The 23,161-nt window shown below is 38.3% G+C and overlaps 1 protein-coding gene across 2 annotated transcripts in view; it reads right to left on the reverse strand.

The window, feature by feature from the left end:
- Window positions 1-23,161, reverse strand: part of E2F5 (E2F transcription factor 5) — a 39,779-nt gene that overhangs the window by 3,207 nt on the left and 13,411 nt on the right. For both annotated transcript variants that reach the window (XM_085021161.1, XM_085021160.1), the window contains exons 2-6: window positions 9,019-9,128; window positions 7,936-8,099; window positions 6,074-6,115; window positions 4,722-4,786; window positions 1,035-1,302 (exon numbers count right to left, since the gene is read on the reverse strand). In XM_085021161.1, coding sequence (XP_084877287.1) covers window positions 1,035-1,302; window positions 4,722-4,786; window positions 6,074-6,115; window positions 7,936-8,099; window positions 9,019-9,128 — 649 coding nt within the window. The remainder of the gene's footprint in view (window positions 1-1,034; window positions 1,303-4,721; window positions 4,787-6,073; window positions 6,116-7,935; window positions 8,100-9,018; window positions 9,129-23,161) is intronic.

Genomic DNA, 23,161 nt, shown 5'->3' on the forward strand with positions numbered 1-23,161 from the left:
CCTACAGTATGGTTTTTAATGCTCTGCAATACCACATCTAGATTGGCATAGCAGTCATTCTTTCAGCAACCATTTAGGGAATATCTACCATAGCCATTTATTTGGAATCACTAAGCTGCTAAATACCCAGCCACATAACCAAGGAAAAAGACAGGGTGCCAAAGAAATTTTCATAAACTTAGGAGATGTTGCTCCTATTCCCAATGCCCAGTTTTTAGTTTCTGCTATTTATCATTTCACAAATGAAACAACTTAGGTGAGATTTCCTAAATAACTGTAGTTGAGACTACTTGTCAACTCTTTCCAAATAAGTATAACAATAGAGAATACAGAGAAACAGGAGGCATGAGTTCCTATAGTCTACACTACTATGGTTTTTCCTGAAGGTAGTTAGAACGCATTTCAATTATATATACTAGTTACTAAATAAAAGGATCTTACAAAGCAAACCTCAGATAAAAAGCTGGCATATGTATACAGTAAAAGGGGAGTGGGGGAACAAACTTGGTTTAATTCGAAAAATGGAATCCTAAGGAAAACTGCAAACTTTAGCCCATTAAATATCTTTCCTTTGCTCAGTATTTATAGTTTCACACATAGTTTTAATTGCATTGTATTATACCTCATTGTATATTTCTGAATATCCATGCATATTTACATATATATACACATATTACATACCCATATGTGTATATAGATGTGTGTGTACCTATATATGTATATATACATACATATTTTTCACCTCTATAAATATATTTGTATAATTACATATATTTATACAAATGAGTATAAGTATGTAGTGATGTAGTTAAAGACAAAATGTTTTTAAATTTTCCTCTCGATACCTTATCTCAGTGCTGGGCACACAGGAGATACTAAATTAACACTTGTTGATTACGTTTCCCATGTTGCCTTCCGAACCAGGTAACAGAATAATATCACAATTGACAAATTCAGAAAAGCTCTCCAACTTGTTGAATACAGTCTTCATATTTTCCCCTCTCTACTTTTTAAAACAAAGGCTCTGAACTCACCTGAAGATACATCTGTGGCTGCTGTCTGCTGAAGATTCTGGCTTCTTTCAGAGATATGTTGCTCAGGCAGGTTTTGAGTTGCGGTGGTGGATTTCTGTGGCGTCACAGGAGTCGACGGCTGAGAAGAAGGTTGCGTGAGGTCATCAGGTGGGGGTACAGGGAAAACCACAGGCTTAGATGAGCTGGACTCTTTATTTATAAGCAGCACATGGATAGGTCCTGAATGACTCTTTAGGTTGATCTGGTATTTCTTTTGTCCATTCTGACCCTTTGAAGTTATTGGGTGTAAACAAATGAAGAAATGTCAACATTTATAGCTACCTTGAAACATTAAAAATAAAACAGACAAAGCTATCAAGAACTAATTAAATACACACAACAAAATAAAATTTAAGCCAAAACGTAGAGGCCGAGAGTAGAATGGGCTATTGAGGGTTATAAACCACTTGCCCTTAAAAGTAAGTATTTCTCAAATACTGGTCATCAAAAACTCCCAGTTATAGAATTCTGGACACCATCTATTTTTGCTGTAATTATACATATCAATGCTCAGCAGTGCTCCAAGCATTCAGATGTAAGGAATTCAATCCTCTGTCATCCAGCCGCCCCGGGTGTGGTCAGCTCAGTGTGTGGTCTTAAGTGGCAGTTATTTCACAAATCAAAACTTCTTTTCCATTCAGCCAAGCTCAAAGACAACTGATTTTTTCAGACAGAAATATAAAGCCCCTGCCTTTCAAAAGGATAATTATTATTCCAAGTCTTCAGTCTAGTAAGATAAATGCCTAAATATGAACTTAGAATAGCCAGGAGGAGAGAGAAAGGTGATAACAGTGATATTTTTCTGCCTCTTTTTCGATTGCTATAGTTTTCAAATCAGTGTCTTTGTAGAAATTTGAATCCAAAAACTAAAATCAGAGTTCCTGTTGTGGCTCAACGGAAATGAATCTGACTAGAGACCTTGAGGTTGTGGGTTCGATCCCTGGCCTTGCTTAGTGGGTTAAGGATCCAGCATTGCCATGAGCTGTGGTGTAGGTTGCAGATGTGGCTCAGATCTGATGTTGCTGTGGCTGTGGTGTAGCAGCTGTAGCTCTGATAACACCCCTGGCCTAGGAATTTTGTTGTATATTAGATTCCAGATACAAGTGATTTCACATGGTATTTGTCTTGATCTTTCTGACTTCACTTAGTATGAGAATCTCTGGTTGCATCCATGTTGCTGCAAATGGCATTATTTCATTCTTGTTTATGGCTGAGTAGTATTCCATTGTATAGGTATATATACCACATCTTCTTTATCCATTCATCTGTTGATGGACATTTGGGTTGTTTCCATGTCTTCACTATTGTGAATAGTGCTGCTGTGAATATAGAGATGCATGTATCTTTTTGAATTATAAATTTGTGGAGATATATGCCCAGAAGTGGGATTGCTGGGTCAAATGGTAACTCTATTTTTAGTTTGAGGAACCTCAATACTGTTTTACATAGTGGCTGTATCAATTTACATTCCCACCAATAGTGTTGGTCGTTTCCAGCAATTTGTTATTTGTAGACTTTTTAATGATGACCATTCTGACCAGTATGAGGTGGAATTTTATTGTAGTTTTGATTTGCATTTCTCTTTTCATGTGCCTATCTGCCATTTGTATATCTTCTTTGGAGAAATGTCTATTTAGGTCTTCTGCCTGTTTTTGTTAGGCTTTGTTGTTGTTGAGTTGTATGAGCTGTTTGTATATTTTGGAAATTAAGCCCTTCTTTTGTCACATTGTTTGCAATTATTTTCTCCTGGTCTATAGCTTGTCTTTTTTTTTTTTTTTTATGGTTTCCTTTGCTGTAAAAAAGCTTGTAAATTTGTTTATGTTCTATTTGTTTATTTTTCTTTTTATTTCTATTGCCTTAGGAGACTGACCTAAGTAGGCACTGGCATGTCAGAGAATGTTTTGCCTTTGTACTCTTCTAGGATTTTTATGATGTCATATCTTACATTTAAGTCTTAAGCCATTTTGAGTTTATTTTTGTGCATAGTGTGAGGCTTTGTTCTAATTTTGTTGATTTACATGCAACTGTTCAACTTTCCCAGCACCACTTGCTGAAAAGACTGTCTTTTTCCCATTGTATATTTTTACCTCCTTTGTGGAAGCTTAAGTGTCTGGGTTTATTTCTGAGCTCTCTATTCTATTCTATCAATCCATATGTCTGTTTTTATGCCCAGACCACATGGTTTGGATTTTTGTTTTGTTTTGTTTCATTTGTTTTGGTTTGTTGTTGTTGTTGTGTTTGATTACTGTAAGCTTTGTAGTATTGTCTGAAATCTGGGAGGATTATGCCTCCTGTTTTGTTCTTTTTTGTCAGGATTGCTTTGGCAATTCTGGGTCCTTTATCATTCCATATAAATTTTAGGATTATTTGTTCAAGTTCTGTGAGAAATGTCATGGGTGATTTGATAGGGATCACATTAAATCTGTGGAATGCTTTGGATAGTATGGCCATTTTAACAATGTTAATTCTTCCTATCCAAGCACATGGGATATCTTTCTATTTCTTTGAATCATATTTGATTTCCTTTACTAATGTTTGATAGTTGTCAGCATATAATTCTTTTACCTCCTTGATCAGTTTTATTCCTAAGTGGTTTATTTATTTATTTATTTGTTTGTTTTGTTAGTGTGATTTTAAAACTGGTGTGATTCCTTCTGATATTTCTTTGTTAGTGTAAAGAAATGCCACTGATTTCTGTGTGTTAATCTTGTAATCCTGCTACCTTGCCAAATTATTTATCGGTTCTAGTAGTATTTGTGTGGATTCTTTAGGATTTTCTATATATAATATCATGTTATTACATATAATGACAGCTTTACCTCCTCCATTCCAATGTGGATACCTTTTCTTTTTCTTGTCTGATTGCTGTGGTAAGGAATTCCAATACTATGATGAATAGAAGTGAGAATGGGCATCCTTGTCTTATTCCAGATTTTAGCAGGAAGGTGTTCAGCTTTTCATTATTGAGTAATGAACTTTTTCTTCTTGGTGATTCTGGTCAGAGGCTTGTCAGTTTTGAGTTTTTTCCTCAATCAGGAATATTACACTGGTTAAAAATACTTAAAACTGATTTTTTAAGGCTATTAACTATATTATTACTCTTTCCTTGATATCTTCTAGCCAAAATAAGTTAAATTTATTAAAAAATAAAATATTAAATGACTCAGTCACTTTCATAATTTTTTTTTTTAAAAGCTCTTTTTTTTTTTTTTGTCTTTTTGCTATTTCTAGGGCCGCTCCCGGGGCATATGGAAGTTCCCCGGCTAGGGGTCTAATTGGAGCTATAGACGTCAGCCTACACCCCAGCCACAGCAACTCGGGATCTGAGCCTCGTCAGCAACCTACACCACAGCTCACAGCAACGCCAGATCCTTAACCCGCTGAGCACGGCCAGGGATTGAACCCACAACCTCATGGTTCCTAGTCGGATGCGTTAACCACTGTGCCACGATGGGAACTCCCATAATTTTTTTTAACCAAAGTACTGAACACATTCAAATTCAGATATCAGTACTATCAAACAGACAACATGAAAACAGTAACTTCAAAGTGTTTACATGCAATTACTTCATGTTCAGCTAAAGAAAATATATTTCTCCCTCTTGAAACAGTCGATTCATTTTAACAAAAATTATTCTACATACTTACCATTTCTGGAATAGGTACCTCCAGCTGTGTACCAGAAGGTGCTTGAATGGCCAAAAGTGTATCACCTGGTCAAAAAAATTAAGAAATAAAGATTTTTACATTTTAGAAAATACTGTTGATCCCAGAATACAGTGGCCAAAAGTATGGACTCTGTAGCCAGAATGCTTGTATTTGAATCCCAGGCCAGGTAACCTTAAGTAATGGTTCTTAATTCTGTAAAACGGTGGCATATAACTCACTGCATAGGTTTGTTTTGAGGGTTAAACGAGGAAGTTTATGTATTAGTAGATCTTAGAACAGGATAAATACTCAGTGTTAGCTCTATTATTCTTATTAACAAATTTAGCTCAAGTTAATTTTGCTTTTACCCAGTCTCATGTCATTTCTGAGATTCTTAAAACTTTTTCCCATCAGTTAAATAACACTGTTTGCTTGAAGCATTTATACTACCTAACTGACTGGAGATACTAGAGATTAGGTGTGGTACAGTAAAATCCTGAGCTTAAGTGAACTTACTTTTGAAGCCAAATTTTACAGCAGTCTCTCCTGAGTTGAAGATTAAGAACACTTCCCCAAATTTTCTTTGAAAGCTTGGGATATATGGTGGTAAATAGAACAATAAGGCCATATATATTACTAATGTAATAATCGATGAAAATCAGAATCCACTTGGCAAGGTGTTTGGCAGTGGCCCTTTTTTTTTTTTTTTTTTTTTTTTTTTGATGTGATGGTACAGAATACTGTCCTTTTAATATGCCATGCACAATTAAATATAAGTGTATGAAAAATTTCATTTTACTTATGTTACATATATTATGAGAATGCAGTCCCAACCTCACCCCTATTTTAGTTATTAATACATTATACTGTCATGTTAAAGGGAAAACATGGAGGCTAGGGATGGAAAAGGGTGAGGAATAATTTTCCTAGTTAGAAAATGGATACACCAAAACGTCCTCATGTTTTCTTTGGGTTCCATTTGTGACCAGTATACTTGCTCTATATAGTTTCATAAGTAGTGCAATGAGAACCATGTTCTAATTCAAGTTTGGTCATTGATTCTGTGCTTCCTATGACTTTGAGACTGTTGCTTAATCCCCCTCTGACTTAGCTGCCTCTCCCACACACAGTCTGCACTTAATGCAGGCAAAGAAGTGAAAGGTGGAAAAAGAAGTTACTATAATGAGAACAGAAGTGAAAGCAACCTATCAACACGAGGCACTGTAGAGTAAGACAAAATGTCCACAAGTCCTGAAAATAATTATTTAAGATGAGGGGAATTTTGAATCATGTTACACTAAATAGGTTGATCAGAAGAAAAATGTAAGAAAAAATTTGCTAACAGTACTTACCATTAAAGCAATTACAGATGTCTTCATGAGTTACATAGGAAAATGTGCTGTCATAGAGTTAAGGAACAACATTTATATCAAAGTCTAGACATTTAAATTAAGATAATACATGTGAAGGCCAAAATAACCAAATGCATGTAGGGATTTTCACACATGGGCAAATTAAAAAAAAACAAGTCTTCAGTCTGAAAAGGCAAAGACAATCAAATAAAGGTCCAGAAAAGAAGTGTCTATCCTTTGCTCTGAGAAGAAGCCACTTCTGATTTCTGTATCATCTGAGAACCCTTGGGAGAGAGATGGAAAACACATTCCTCATAGACACAGGGGCTCCTGGGGGAAGGATATTGATGGGGGGAAGGATGCTCTCAGCAGGAGTGAAGAGCAACTATATGAGTTTGCACATCAAGAATCTTCTGAGGTCATGGTTTGGAGAATTGGGAGTGGCCAGAATCTTGGGAAGCAGTACAGCAAAGTGCAAGATCAACTAGTTCAATGCTTTTTGAATCTTAGGGCTCCACAGGGTACAGCTGAAAACCCCAATTATTATCAAACTGTTAAGGAGTTCTGATCCATAGAAAGGAAATAACAAATGAGATCATGGACTTGTTCACCAAAGGCAAGACAACATGAAAAATTTACTGTATACATTGGTCAAAAGTTCATGAATGGTACAAGATAAATGTAGTTAAAATGTTTTAGGAGTTTTCACTGTGGCACAGCAGAAACAAATCTGACTAGTATCCACAACAATGCAGGTTCAATTCCTGGCCTCGCTCATTGGGTCAGGGATCCTGGGTTGCCATGAGCTGTGGTATAGGTTGCAGACGTGGCTCAGATCCCATGTTGCTATGGCTGTGGTGAGGCTGGCAGCTACAGCTCTGATTCAACCCCAGCCTGGGAGCTTCCATAGGCTGGGAGTGTGGCCCTTAAAAAAAAATTCTGTATGAGTACAGGTAAGTTCACAAATCAAGAGTCTAAGATATCTAAGACATAATGGCTATAAGAAACACATGGAGGAGTTCCCATTGCAGGTTAGTAGGTTAAGAACACAATGTTATCTCTGTCAGGACAATTCCAGGCCTTGCTCAGTGGATTAAGGATCTGGCATTGCCACGAGCTACAGCATAGGTCATAGATGTGGCTCGGATCCAGTATTGCTGTGGCTATGGTGTAGGCCACAGCTGTAGCTCCAATTCGACCCTTGGCCCAAGAAATTCCATATGCCACTGGAAGTTTTATACAACTGTAAAAAAAAAAAAAAAAAAGAAAGAAAAAAAGAAAGAAAGGAAGGAAGGAAGGAAAGGAAAGGAAAGGAAGAAAGAAAGAAAGAAATACATGAAGTATATCACTAAAGTTTTTTCCCCTCAATATAATATGATAGCTACACCAGTCTTGGAACCCCAACCTCCAGTCAGTCAGTCCTTGGGTTAATATCAGGCAGGAAATATCTAAGACTGGTTGTAGGCCCATAATTTTCACTTTCAAACCAAAATTAATTTTTCAAAACTTTGAGAGTTACTGAATTTTTCACCACTACAGAACACTAATTTAAGTATATCTATGCACTTAAAAATGACTTCCAAATTGGCAGACCCCCTAAGCACAATTTACTAGCATATTACATCCTATCAAAGGCTAGACTGAACATAGATGAATTTATTTTTCCTCAATGCAACACAGGGATAGATGTACTACCTAATATATTTTAAATATTAGTATAAATGATTAGAAGATTTTGATAATCTTAAAATGTAGTCACTTGCAAAACTAAACTCTAAAAATACTAAAGTAACTGATCTTCAGACTGAAAGATTATCTAAGTACATATTCTATAGCTATATTGATAGATTATTTAAAAGGATATCTATTATTAATGGAGTCGTCCATCACATTTTTGATGCTTTGCTGTAGCCACAACTTCTGCTGATCAAGTTCTCTTTCCTTCAGTTCTAGATCTTCAATTTCAGCTTTAAGATATCTTAATCTATCTATGACTTCTTTAGTGTTACAACCAGCACCTACACCTCTTAAAAACACATGAGATTTAATATCCCCAGCAGTGGACCCAGGTTAGCATCACTTAATTTTTGTAGAAATAAAACTCACTGAATTAGTAATATACTCAAGACAAAAGTCTTTACACTCTTCTAATAATCAAGCATTAAAATCCTTACAAAATTTAAATACCATACCCTCTGAACATATTTGCTTAGGCAGTTTATTGGCAAGAACAGTTAAATCACAAAAATTCTCAATATGTCCTTTTTGTCATCTGCAAGTTCAGGGTGGTGAGTGAGGTACCAAAAGGACATCAAAGCCAAGTTGTCACACCTGGAAGTCTCACCTTGTAGACTTAGATACAGATGAAACAGGTTACAATCTTTTACTATTTTGGTGGAATATTTGGCTAAGATAAACGAAAAAAAAAAAAAAAAAAAAAAAAACCAAAAACTAAGGCCAAAGGGAACAAATTTGTGGAACAGAAAGTATTTGTTTGTCACATTTAAACATACAACAACTGACAAATAATGACATGCATTTCAACTTACCATTACTTATAAAGTACATATTCCTATGTGTAAGACATAGTTCCTATTGTTTTCAAGCAGTTTATATTAGGTAGGCAGATAAACACTTAGGCATAGAGGGATTAATAACACAAAGCATTATGCAGTGTGGACCACATGAGCAGATTCAGGGAGAAAATCAGATTTGAATTGTAAGAGTATAAACAGCAGAGTGAGCAAGGGGACATCCCAGCCCAGGAGTGACACACACAAGCCCAGAGAGGTGTTGTGTCCAGGGCCACAGGAAGGGCCTGATGTGACTGGAGTAAAAGGCTGAAATGGAGTACTTAAGAGACATAAGTGGTAGAAAGGTCAGATTTTACAGAGCATTTAAAAGACAATAAAGGTTTTAACATAGAGTACTGATTTGTAACTTACTTCCACTGTATACTGTTTTTTGACTTTTTTTCAATTAGGTCAATTCCTTCCAAGACATTGGTGATATCATAAATTCTTCTTTTTTGCCTCACAGCCAAAGTATCTGCAGCCTATTTAAAAGAAAAAAAAAAAAAAAAAAAAGGACAAAGAACAGTGAAATAAACTACAATTCATATTTTAAAGCCAAAAAGGCTTTGGTTATTAAGGTCACAGCATGAGAGCCCAATCCTAAATTTAACCAGTCAGTTGCTTGGGAACAATAGTTGAGTATGTGCAAAGCAACCCTCAAACACTGAAAATGTCAAAAAAATTATTCCATTTAAAAGCCAGCAGATGTTAGAATGGGGGGGATAAAAATGAAGAGGTCATGACACAAAGCCCGCAATAATAAAAGGACACATAAGAATACTTCATGTCTCCTTATGGGCTAATCCTGAAGAGGAGCTGTAATTGCCTGCCCATGTCACTTCCTATCTTATTTCTCTGTTCACAATCTTGTCTAAAGACAGCCTTAATTATTTTGAATCTTTGAAAAGTTATAGCTCAGCAATTTTTAAACAATGAAGTCAAGATACTTAAGGGAAAATTCTGAGTTATATACACATTGTAACACCTTAAAATACACAATTTGCACTTGTGAACTCACAATGAAAACAGAGAAATGAAGCATGCCATCCCAATACAGATCATAAAATCAACAAGAAATTGAATTTTTGAGGTACCAGCAAATACAAAAGCTTGGTAGTTTCACTCACATTAGATAAGGTCAATGAAAATATTTCATGCCATCATGCCATGAATGAACTCAGGAATGCGATATGGTTATAACAAGTCCTCACTCACAATTCTGACATTTGTTCCCCATACAGCAAACAGAACCTCAAAGAGGTTCCCTTCCAGCTCTTTTCTTCAGAGTGGATTAGACAACAGAGTGGAGTATCTTGAATGTGGAGTCACATTTTAAGACTCATGGTGGTAATAAAAAAACACATTTATGTCCTTACAAACAATATTCAGCACATTATTATCTGCATTAATGAACAGGACTTAGCTTCATATAATTGGCTACCAGCTACCCCAGGGCATCACTACTTGATTCTGCAAATAAATCCCTCCTATAAAAACCCAGGACAGCATATTGTTTCCTTCCATGGGGAGCAAGTGCAACCAACAGCAGCTGCTCCCTTCATAGGCCTCTGGAATTTGTAAGTGAAAAGCTGGTTCTATTAATCTATTTGTTGTATTACCCCAAATACCAGGTTACTATTGCCCAATCACTCAGGTCTTCAGGATGGGTTTCATGTCCCAAATACTGGACCAGGAGCATAAGTAGGAAGTGGCAGAGAGAAGGAAGAAGGAGAGAGGAAAACTGCTTGGATCCTCAACTGTATCTAGACTTGGGCTCCATTTCTTCTAGAAAACCAGGAAGTTAAAAAGAACTAGGCATGGTTTCATTGATATCCTCTCCTTGTACTTAGCAGTTCCCTCTTTGTTCCCTCATCATCAGTTTCTGTTCTTGAGCATGAGGCTGTCTTTCTGAAGAGCAATCATCTACTGCAAAGTTAACTGTAAAAATCCTAAATTGTTAATTCCTGTCTCACTTTCCTCTTGAGAAGTAGCCCCTAGCACTTCAAACCAGTTCTGTGTTATCCGTAGCTATGGACTCACCCACAAAAGCCTTCACAACCATAGCAACAGCTCACCAGTTAGGGTATTAAAATATGTTTGTTTGAACCAGACCACAGAGCTACTCAAGGCCACTGGGCAAAGAGCCATGAGATCTCACCTTTAGCTCAAAATTAGTAAAAAGTATCTCATTTATAATTTACTACTGTTTAACAATTACAAAATTTAACCCTTGATTTCCAGACCTAAACATTATTTCTTTTTTTGTGTGTGTCTTTTGTCTTTTTGTTGTTGTTGTTGTTGCTGTTGCTATTTCTTGGGCCGCTCCCGCGGCATATGGAGGTTCCCAGGCTAGGGGTTGAATCGGAGCTGTAGCCACTGGCCTACACCAGAGCCACAGCAACGCGGAATCCGAGCCGAGTCTGCAACCTACACCACAGCTCACAGCAACGCCGGATCGTTAACCCACTGAGCAAGGGCAGGGACCGAACCCGCAACCTCAAGGTTCCTAGTCGGATTCGTTAACCACTGCACCACGACGGGAACTCCTAAACATTATTTCTTAAATATCTTTGTACTTTAGTATATAAACATATAAATGACCGACATGAACGAAGCATATCACCAGGATCTCCAGGAGGCTTTTATTGTAGCAGCCACATCATAATTCCGAAGTTAGGTTCTGAAGCTAGGCACACAGCGATTCTATCCCAACCCTGTCACTTCCTGTCTTTAGCTGGCCTCAAACTCATTAAGCCTCATTTTGCTTCTTTTGTAAAATGGGATAATAGCATATGCTGAATTGTGGAGATTAAACTGGATAATCTTAGCACAATGTCTGCTGCATGATTTATATTTAAATGTTGGTAAGTAACAGTCCCATGATCAAATACAAGTCAAAACAAGCGATCATGGGTAAGACTGTGTGTGTGTACAGGGACCAACCACATTTTACGTAGTGTTTTAAAAAGTTGAATGTGAATTCTTTAAAAGTTTAATTAAATAATCCAAAACCTTCATACTTAATAAAATCATAAAATGAATCATCACCATCACCACCACCTTCATTGATTCATGCAGCACCCACAGTGTGCCAGGCTCTTTCTGGGTCTTAAGGATACAGTGGTAACAACAAAGTCTCTGCCCTCAGAGTGCGGAGAGGAGTTAATAATGTACAAATAATTGTGTTAAGAGGAATGTATGTAGGAGATGCTGTATTTAACAAATTTTCGGAGAAGAGCTCCCTGATAACAGGATTTTCAGAGAGGAGGCGAAATTCGAGCTGAATGAAGAGGCCCCTATGAACATCTGGAGGAAGTAATAAGTGCAGAGGTTCCGAAGTTCCTTCAAGGAAAGGTGGGCAGGCCAGCATGGCCAGAATAGTGATTGAGAGGAATGTAATGAAAAGGAGGAAGCAGTGTGTGTGTGGGGGGGGGACACAAAGACAGGGAGACAAGGATGATAACCTAGAAGAGATAGCAAGAGGCCAGATCGCTGGGGTCTTGCAGGCCATTGTAAAGACTTGAACTTTTACCCCCATTAAAACAGGAAACCACTGGAAGGAAGGCTTTGGACACATGGTAATTTGGCTCCACTTTTTTTTTTTTTTTTTTGTCTTTTTAGGGCCGTACCCATGGCACATGGAGATTCCCAGGCTAGGGGTCGAATCAGAGCTGTAGCTGCCAGCCTACACCACAGCCACAGCAATGTCAGATCTGAGATGCATCTGCAACCTACACCAGAACTCAAGGCAACACCGAATCCTTAACCCACCAAGAAAGGCCAGGGATCGAACCTGCATCCTCATGGATGCTAGTCAGATTCATTTCCTCTATGCCATGATGGGAACTCCTGGCTTCATATTTTAAGTTTCTCTCAGGCTGCTCTGGGTAGAAGAAAGAAAGCCAGTGAGAAGGTAATGGCATTCAAGGGATGGCCTTGGCTTGAGTGGAGATTGTGAGGAATGGTGAGATTCGGAATCAATCTATTTTGACGGTAGGGCAAGCAGCATCTCCTGAGCAAGGAATCAGGAATGACTCCTCAGTTTTTGACATGAACAACTGGAGCTGAGGAAGAGCAGGAGGAAAAGATTGGGACACCAGAAATCAGGAATTCAGCTTTGGACATGTTGACATCTAAGGGGAGAAATCAAGAAGATCATTGGACATGGGAGAGTGTAGAATAGGGGAGAGGTCAAAGCTAGAGGCATAAATTTGGTAACCATCAGTAAATCAGACATTTTTGGACACAGGAGGGAACCCACTAGATTCACTTAGGAGGCAAGCATGGAAAGAGAAGTTATCTAAGGGCCAACCCTGGAGAATGCCAGTGTTTAAGGTCTAGGAAATTAAGAGAAACCCATTCCTAAAGTAAGAGAAGTAGGAAGAGTGGGGGTGTTGGAAGGCATGGGAAGCATGTAAGAGGGACCACTTTGAGTACTGCTGGCAGGAAGCGCTGATCTGTGGATTTCTCTTTGGAAAGATCACGGGTGACCTGGGACAGTGCTATTCTAACAGAAAGGTGGAGTGGAAAGCCTTCATGGAGAGATTCCAAGACAATAGAAGGAAAACTGGAGTGGACAGTTCTTTGGAAGAGTTCTGCTGCAAAGAAGAAGAGAGAAACAGGGCAGTAGCTGTAAGGGAATTTTTTTTTTTCCTTCATTGCTCTTTTCCTTAAAAGATGGTGCTATTTCAACATGTGAGTATGGTGAAAGGAATGACCCAGTACAGGGGAAAAAGGGATAATTTATGATGCAGGAGAGGGAAGGGACAACTAAAGAAATAGTTGTAGGAAGGCAAGGGAGTAGTAGTGTGAGACAGACAAGCTGAGGAAGGCAAGGGAGTAGTGTGAGACAGACAAGCTGAGGATCTGCCTTAGATAAATAGAGGGCATGTTAATAATTGAAGTTTAGCAAAGTCCCCAAGTGTAGGGGTAGGGACAATTGTAGATAAGGGAGACAATTGTAGATAAGTTAGACATTTCCTTCTGGTTGCTTTTTATTAGGCATTTGCTTCTGGTTGTTTTTTTCCCTCAGGGGAAGTGGGAGTGGGGGGGGGGTTGAAGTGGGGAGAGGACGGTTAATGGTTGAGAGAAAAGTATGAAATACTCATCCAGGAGAGCCAGAAAGTTATGTAGAAGGATTGCTGGACCCCACTAGGGTGCTGTTGAAGTTAGTGGTCATGGATTTAAAGGGAGACCCATCAGCATCACAGCCCTGCAGAACAGACTGCAGCCCTGCAGAACAGACTGGGTGTTGACAAGGGGCAGGCAGAGGACAAAATGGGTGCATCTTCATCCCATGGCAGCACTGTAGCTGCTGAATAAATTCACATGTGTGTGCATCAAATTTACTTTAAATGTTTATGTCTACTCTTAGAAGAACTGACCTGTACACCTATAAGGGAAGCATCTATTAGATGCTCATTTTTTTTTTTCAGGAAAAATAAACACAACCCTCTGAAAGACATAGAGATCCCCCACAAATATTAAATCCTTTTCTAAAAATATGTCACCAGTGGGGAACAAAGTGATATCTATAGGTGGAACAAAATTAACGCTTGTGATACTTTTTAGAGATGGACAAAAGGAATAAAACCAGGAGAGCTGAGAGTGATTGCACGTAAGTGCTAAAAGGGGCTTAAAGACTTTTCAAGCCCCACCCCTTCAGTTTAGCAAATGACTCTACTAAATTCCGGTGTTAACTCTGGGAGGGACAGAAATTATGGGGTTAGTTTTATTGCAGTTGGGATTCATTGCAGCTCACTGGCTCAAGGATTGTCTTCAGATGCAATGCTGCATTCAAAAGGGCTGACATAAACACAGTAACTATGGAAACATCCTTTCTTTCAGGTTCTCCATCTGCAAAGCAGGTACTTTTCTCTCTTCCAGGACCACAACTGTCAACACATGCGTACTCAATGTCTTAGCAACTGTGCTTCAAAGACTAACATTACAGCGAGGAGGGCCAGTTCCAAAAACCAAAACAGTGTAACAGAAACACTACAAAACATCCATATACATGCACAAGTGAGGGGATCCTGGAAATAAGGTGGAAAAACCTCAAGGGATGCACCAAAATTGCCTATTAAAAATTTTAATGAGAATTTTTGAAAAACTGGATGAACTCATTTTCAGCTCTGCTCCATGGTGCATTACGTTGATTTATCTCATGATAAAATTACTAGCTAATTTCAAATGCTGCTAAAGATAATTAATATGTAGAATGTTTGATTTCAATCCAGTTAAGAACCATTTATAAGCCAGTAATGGGATAATTGTGTAATAGGATCTTTCACAGATGTTATCTAATTTAATGCTCACAACTGTTTTGTAAAGCAAGTATCATTCTCCCTGTTTTGTAGGAAACACACTCAGAAAACTACTGAATAATAAGATGAAATTTGGCATTGATTATATATTCATGAAATAAATTTGTGGCAAACATTTTCAAATGGGTTTCTTTAATTTCAAAAGGCTTTAAATACACATGATGGACTGAAGTTCCCATGCTATACAATTACACTGAACAGCAGTTCAAGTGCCACTGGTCTGTAGATGGTTTCATCTGAAGTATATAAAATGGTCCAAAAAAGCAGAAAAATCTTCATTTCCATTTATTTATTCAAAAATGATTATCAGCAACGTCTAAGACTTCGGGATCAAGGCTAACACCTTGCAGAATGAGGTTGAAAAAATGAAATAGTCCCATAAAATACAGACAAAGCATTATAAGAGACTGAAAAAGGAGATTACTGAAGGTGGGGGTAAAAAGGAAAGAGTTCCTGGAGGAGGATGCTTTCTGCTGAGTCCATAAGTGATGTTAAATCAATGCGGAAATTAAATACCAAAAAATAAACACTGACTTTAAGGATACAAAGGGCTCCCTGCAGAAGCAGCACAAAGCATGCAGGTGTTTTAATTCCCAATCAGTAACTTATCAAACGATCTCTCCTTAAAAAATCTGCAGTGTTTCTACTATCTTAAACTAACTGCTATTATACTTGATTATTTCTAAATGGATACACTTTAAACTTGTTTCTTTTCTTTTTTTGGTCTTTTTAGGTTCACACCCACGGCATATGGAGGTTCCCAGGCCAGGGGTCGAATCAGAGCTGTGGCCCCTGGCCTACACCACAGCCACGCCAGATCTGAGCCACATCTGCAATCTACACCACAGCTCACGGCAACATTAGATCCTTAACCCACTGAGTGAGGCCAGGGATCAAACATGTATCCTCCTTATGGATTCTAGCCAAATTCATTTCTGCTGAGCCACAAAGGGAACTTATTTCTATTTTAAAAAAACTTTTTTTGGCCCCACTCACAGCATGTGGAAATTCCAGGGCCAGGGATCCAAATAGTAACACAGCAGTACCCAAGCTGTTGCAGTGATGCTGGATCCTTAACTGCTATGCCACCAGGAAACTCCTAAAATTTTTTAAATACTCTGTGTAAGCTTTTAAACCTTCATTTGTACTGTCTTACCCAAGTCACCAAAGATTTCTCTGAAGAAAAAAGAAGATATTTGATAAAGTAAGTAGGAAAAGCCTGCTGAAACCCTTGAAACTATTGAATGTAAGCTCTAGAAATTGTCTAAGTTCTCAACTACATGATTTTTAGTTCTCATAAATATTGCAGGAGCAAAATTGAGCTGGCATCTGCTGTTCTACCACTGAGATTAGTACTTGCACATTTTCTATCATCCTTAAGGGGGTATGACACAGAAGTCAGGAACATGGGCTAGTTTGTTAAGATAACTGATAAGAAGAGTTCCCATCGTGGCTCAGTGGTTAACGAATGCCACTAGGAACCATGAGGTTTCAGGTTCAATCCCTGGCCTTGCTCAGTGGGTTAAGGATCCGGCATTGCCGTGAGCTGTGGTATAGGCTGCAGATGCGGCTCAGATCCCATGTGGCTGTGGCCCTGGCATAGGCCAGCAGCTACAGCTCCAATTAGACCCCTAGCCTGGGAATCTCATATGCCATGGGAGCGGCCCAAGAAATGGCAAAAAGACAAAAAAAGATAACTGATAAAATATGAATGTTGTGAAAATTAAGTATACCTGAAACACTTAGGAGAGTGCCTGGCACATCATAAGTATTATATTTGTGTTAGCCATTATCACTATTATTGATCAGTTTCTTATCTAAAGCCATAAGAAAATATTGTTCTTTGAACAGACTTCCAAGGAGGAAGGAGGAAGGAGAGGGATGGACTAGGAGTTTGGGGTTATGTACAAATTATTGTATTTAGAATGCATAAACAATAGGGTCCTACTGAATTGCACAGGGAACTATATCCAATCTCCTGGGATAGACCATGATGAGAAATAATATATATATTAAAAAAAACAATGTGTATATACACTATATGTATTATACATTATGTATATATTATATATATGACTGAGTCACTTTGCTATACAGCAGAAGTTAACACAACACTGTAAGTCAACTAAATTTTAATAAAAATAAAGAGAAAGCAAAATATTGCTTTTTGAAAGGTCTATCATGGAACATACCAGAGCACCCCTGCTTATCTGGCATAACTCCCTAACTTTAATATTTCAGAACACAGTTAAGCACAATGAAGTTGGGAAAAGGGATTCTGAAGAGCACAAATAGATATAAAAAGATAGATTTTACTACTCAAAGAGTTCACCCTGTCATTTGGATCCTATTTACTCTCTCTTTTATATAATTCCTAATCATGGGGCTATTTAATTTCAGTGTCCACAAGAGAACTGAAAGTACCATCTTAGACACTGCAAGGTAGCTCAGCAGCAATTCAGGGATATGGCAGAAATTATGAAAGGAAAAAAAAAGCAGACAATGCTGAGGCCATTGGACCTGGCAGTAATCCAACCTACTTAGAATAGCTTCGAGGTTATCAACTCCAAAGAATACAAAAAATAACATTCATTATGACTAACTTGAGCTACTAAAAGAGTAAAATCAAGCATGGTATTTTCAGCTTAAGACAAAGACCTATGCAATGCATTTTGGGAACTTTTCTTTTTTTCTTTCTTTCTTCTTTTTTTTTTTTTTTTTTTTTTTGGTCTTTTTAGGGCTGCACCCGCAGCATATGAAGGTTCCCAGGCTAGGGGTGGAAGTGGAGCTGCAGCCACTGGCCTACACCACAGCCACAGCAACGTGAGATCCGAGCCTTGTCTGCGACTTATACACCACAGCTCACAGCAATGCCAGATCCTTGACCCACTGAGCAAGGCCAGGGATCAAACCTGTGTCCTCATGGATACTAGTCAGATTCCTTTCCACTAAGCCACAATGGGAATTGCACATTTTGGAAATTTTTCAAGCCAAAATGGTTAAATATTCTTTTATAAAAAATAATGTTGGAGTTCCCCTTGTGGCTCAGTGGGTTAAGAACCCAATTAGTGTCCATAAGGATTTGGGTTTGATCCCTGGCCTTGCTCAGTGGGTTAAGGATCTAGCATTGCCACCAGCTATTGTGTAGGTTGCAGACGCAGCTCGGATCCTGCACAGCCTGCTGTGGCTGTGGCATGGGCAGCTGCAGCTCCAATTCAACTGAAGCCAAGGCTAAGGCTAAGCTCCAATCTGAGGCTAAGGCCTCGGAACTTCCATATAGCACAGGTGCAGCCCTGAGAAAGCAAAAAAATAAATAAATAATAAAAATATTATTTGACTTCCAACTATACTTAAATAAATTTTTTAATGAAAATAAAAAGGATTGAAGCTAAAAAAAAGATGTTATAAATAGACATAAACCCTTAGCTAATCAGAAAACTCAGCTATGGACAAAAATTGCATTATGTAAAGGATAAACAATGGTTTCAGAACACCTGGACTTGTCATATTCAAGAATAATATATTAGTTAAACATAGATTTTAAAATAAATCTAAAAATATCAAAAGGATGATGGTGAATGTGAAGAATGACTGAGCTAAACTCGTCTTTCATGTTAGCTTCCCTCATAACTATGACCAGCAACCTATCCTGAAAGCTGACTAAATTCCCCCAAATAACTGGGGCATCTCTGTTTAAACATACCACATACACACACACACACACATACTTATGCACATACATAAATCAAAATGTCAAACATTGGAATTTCGAAATGTCAAACCTATAGAAGAAATAAAAATGAAAATATATTCATAATCTTTTCATAATAAAATAATAAAATCTTTTCATAATAAAAATATTTGACTGTATCCATAATTAAAATCATATAAAAGAAAGCATAAAGACCACAAATTAAAACATGGACAAAAGATAAATGTCACAGTAAAAAAAATTAACATTCTTGAAAAAGTTTTCAAACTTTTAATGAGTTAATGAAGGACTAATGAAGAAATGCAAATTGAACAATGAAAGACTTGTACCTGAATATTCATCATAGCCCAAAATTGGGAGCACAGATGAATGAATAAACAAAGTGCAGTATATCCACAAAACAAAATGCTACTCAGGGAAGAAAGGAATAAATTATTTGGTACAGGGAACAACAGGTGTGAATCTCCAAAACATCATGCTGAGTGAAAGAAGCTAAACCCAGAGCACATACTGTATGAATGCACTAACATGAACTGTAGAGGAGTTTCCTGGTTGCTCAGCAGGTTGAGGATCCTCATTGTCACTGCATCAGTTCAGACGCTGCTTGCAGTGTGTGTTTGACCCCTGGCCCAGGGAACATCCACATGCCATGGGCATGACCAAAATCCAAACTAAACAAACAAAAACCATGAAGCTCTAGAAAAGATCATTTTAATTCATGGAAAATAAAACAGAGCAAAGGCTGCTTTGGGGGATGAGGAGGCTGGGCTTTGGCTGGGAGAAGGCAAAAGAGAACTGTTTGGGGTGATGGAAAAGCTCCACACCTGGTAGTGGTGGTTACAGGTTGTCAAAACTCACTGAACTATACACTTAAAATGAAAGCATTTAATGGTTGTAAATTTTACCTTTCTAAAGTTAACTAAAAAATATTCATCACCTTTCAGATTTATAAAAGAAGGAAATATCAGAACACCCAATATTGATCTCATCATTTATCTAATAAACCCTTGGAAACTGCACTTACTATGTGCTGGGCACTATTTAAGAATTTTAAAAGTAAAAACTCATTTTAGTAATTCCTATAGTAACAGCCATGGGAGGTATATACTACTATTGTCACTGTTTCTGCAAAAGAGGAAGGTGAGGCTCAGTAACTTGTCCAAAGCCAGGGCACCTGGTAAATTCAAAATAGAAATTCAAGGTGTACACTTTTTTTTTCTTTAGGGCCACATCTGCCACATATGGAAGTTCCCAGGCTACAGGGTTGAATCAGAGCCACAGCTGCCAACCTATACCACAGCCAGAGCAATGCCAGATCTGAGCGACACTGGTGACCTACACTATAGTTCAGGGCAATACGGGATCCCTAACCCAATGAGTGAGGCCAGGGATTGAACCCGCATCTTCATGGATACTTGTCTGGTTTATAACCCGCTGAGCCACAACTAGAACTCGAAGGGTACACATTTTTTTTTTTTTTTTGGTCTTTTTGCCTTTTCTTGAGCCCCTCCCGAAGCATATGGAGGTTCCCAGGCTAGGGGTCTAATCGGAGCTGTAGCCACCGGCCTACGCCAGAGCCACAGCAATGCGGGATCCAAGCTGCATCTGCAACCCACACCACAGGTCACGGCAACATCGAATCCTTAACCCACTGAGCAAGGCCAGGGATAGAACCCGCAACCTCATGGTCCCTAGTCGGATTCGTTAACCACTGAGCCACAACGGCAATTCCCAAAGGTGCACACTTTTAACCACTGTGCTATGCTACTTCTGAAGTGGTGAAGTGGCTGGTCATGATTACATGCTGCTAGCGGAATATAAGTCAGCAGCATCTTTTTTTTTTACTTAAGATTTTTATTTTTTCTATTATAGTTGATTTACAATGTTATGTCAATTTCTGCTGCACAGCAAAGTGACCCAGTCATACACACGTATGTATGTGTGTGTGTGTGTGTATATATATATATATATTCTTTTTCTAATATTATCATCCATCATGCTCCATCACAAGTGACTAGATGTAGTTGCCTGTGCTATACAGCAGGATCTCATTGCCTATCCACTCCAAAGGCAAAAGTTTGCATCTACTAACCCCAAACTCCCAGTCCATCCCACTCCCTCCCCCTCCTCTTTGGCACGATCTGGTGACATCCATATAAACCTTTAAATTTTTCTTATCCTCTGAGCTAGTAATTCTTTAGTATAGATTCCCAGAAGTAGAAATAATTCAAAATATCCAAACACTAAAAATGTTCCCTGGACCTCTGTTGCTAACTCCCAACAGACACTACGAAGTCTTGTATGCTTTAGGGCTCTGACTCTGGTTCCCTCCTTCCTCAAAACACTGTTCTTTGGCCTTGTTGTTACCACATCTGCAGGTTTTTCCTCCTAAGTCTAGGCTGTTCCTTCTCAGTCTCCTCTCTGTTGCTCCTGAACTGTTGTCTGAGTTTCACGCTTATAACTCTTTCCACGCTAAACCTTCTCCCTTACATACCTCACAAACCAATCATTTCCACATCAAATTGGTACCGCTGGTTTTTTCTTGGGCTCCAGATTCATAACTCCCAAAAATCAACTCAAGGATGTTTATAGACGTCTCAGATATGCCCAGAACTGAACTTACCTATCCTCCAAATTCATTTCCTCTTTTTATAACTTCTGAGTGAAAATCATCACCATCCCTTCAGTTGACCACGCCCTGACCTGACAGTCTTCCATGATTCCTTCTCCTTTAGACTCAGCATCCAAGTTGTCACTTCTGCTGTGTAGCCTCATCTGATCTCTCCACTTCATTTTTTTTCCACTTTTTTTTTTTAAGGCCGCACCCACAGCATATGGAAGTTTCCAGGCTAGGGGTCAAAACAGAGCTACACCTGCCTGCCTATACCATAGCCACAGCAACACAGGATCCAGGCCACATCTTCCACCTACAATACAGCCCAAGGCAATGCCGGATCTCCGACCCACTGAGTGGGGCCAGGGATTGAAACAGCATCCTTGTAGATGCTAGTCAGATTCATTTCCACCGCACCACAATGGGAACTCCTCCACTTCTTTATATTTCCACTGCCTTTACCACGGTTCAGGCCTGTCATCTTCCTGCAATACAACCATATTCTCCTAACCCAACACTCATCTGTTTTATAGCTTCTCAAACGCACCATTTCGTTCTCCAGCCTCTTGGCTCTGGCACTTGCTGCCTTTTCACCTAATTCAAACCTATTTGCAACCATTCTATTTGCTGAAAGCTTATGATGGACTGGCTGGACCAGGACTGGTAACATCTCCTTCCCTTTGCCTGGTATACCTTAATTTAAAATTTTTGAGTCTTTTCCTTTGTTGGTGCTTTTCTTGTGGACAACAGACGCCTGACTCTTTTCCATCTAAAAAACTTTATTAAAAAGAAAAAAAGAAAAAAGGAATTGGATACCTTTGCATACTGGAGAAACTAACAGGTTTCAAATATTACTCATTTGATGATGTGTGTGTATTATGCTTTCAGGCTTTTTGCCTTTTGATCCCTGTTAAGCTTTCCATGTTATTATTTTTCCCTCTAAGTGAGATAGCAACTCAAAGTGTAGTTCTGGTCTGTTAAGTTACCTTTAAAGTTTTAATAACATATTTATAAAAAGAAAATGATGTAAAAAAACAGCAGAAGTTTAAAGTATGAGGATAATGAAATCTCTCAGTTAACTGAGGGGCTCAACTAGAAACTCCTTATTCTTAACCTTGCTGAGAATCTTCCTAAAATGTCTACGGTCCTGCCCACACATACTCTCCATCCAAGTAAAGAATCTTTTCACCAGTAATGATGCCCTTGCACCATTTTGAGCATTACTGTATTCACTGCTCAGTCCCCTGGAATACAAATGATGAAGATTCAGCTACAGTTGTGCTGATTTTACTTCTTTTAAAAATTAAATCTCAAAGTTCTCTTGTGGAGGAGCAGGTTAAGATCTGGCTTTGTCACTGCAGCAGCTTGGGTGGCCAATCCCTGGCCTAGGCACTTCCACATGCTACAGGTGCAGCCAAAAAAAAAAAAAAATTAAATCTAAAATTGAAAAGTCATTTAATCTTCTTGGTCCCCCATTCTACAGGTAGAATAAAATGGACTTTTATGGTAAAAGTGAATTTTAATTTATTACATTATAGAAATAACTCTCAAAGTTATTTTATAAGAAAGACTCTTTTCCACTAGAAATTAGCTCCTTTACTTAGTGATTTAAGACTTAAAAGCCATAATATGTTATAATGCAGACAGTAGCACAGACAATTCCAGAGCATATAAAAGAGGAATTTCTTCAATTTCTAACCTTCAAACATTTTCCCTATGATAGTTCTCATCAGCCTTAAAAGTTGGCCCTAAAGGGTAAACTCTGTTCTACATTAACTCCAGAATAGTTCCTTTTGATTTTCAAATAATAAGATTGAAAAAGAAGAGGCAGTAGCATTCACTCCATGGTTTTCAAATATCAGT

The sequence above is a fragment of the Sus scrofa genome, chromosome 4 (assembly GCF_054392235.1).
Source record: "Sus scrofa isolate SSC_HxYL_T2T_F1_AM1 chromosome 4, Sscrofa_HxYL_maternal_Yorkshire_Landrace_v2.0, whole genome shotgun sequence".
NCBI classification, from domain to species: domain Eukaryota; kingdom Metazoa; phylum Chordata; class Mammalia; order Artiodactyla; family Suidae; genus Sus; species Sus scrofa.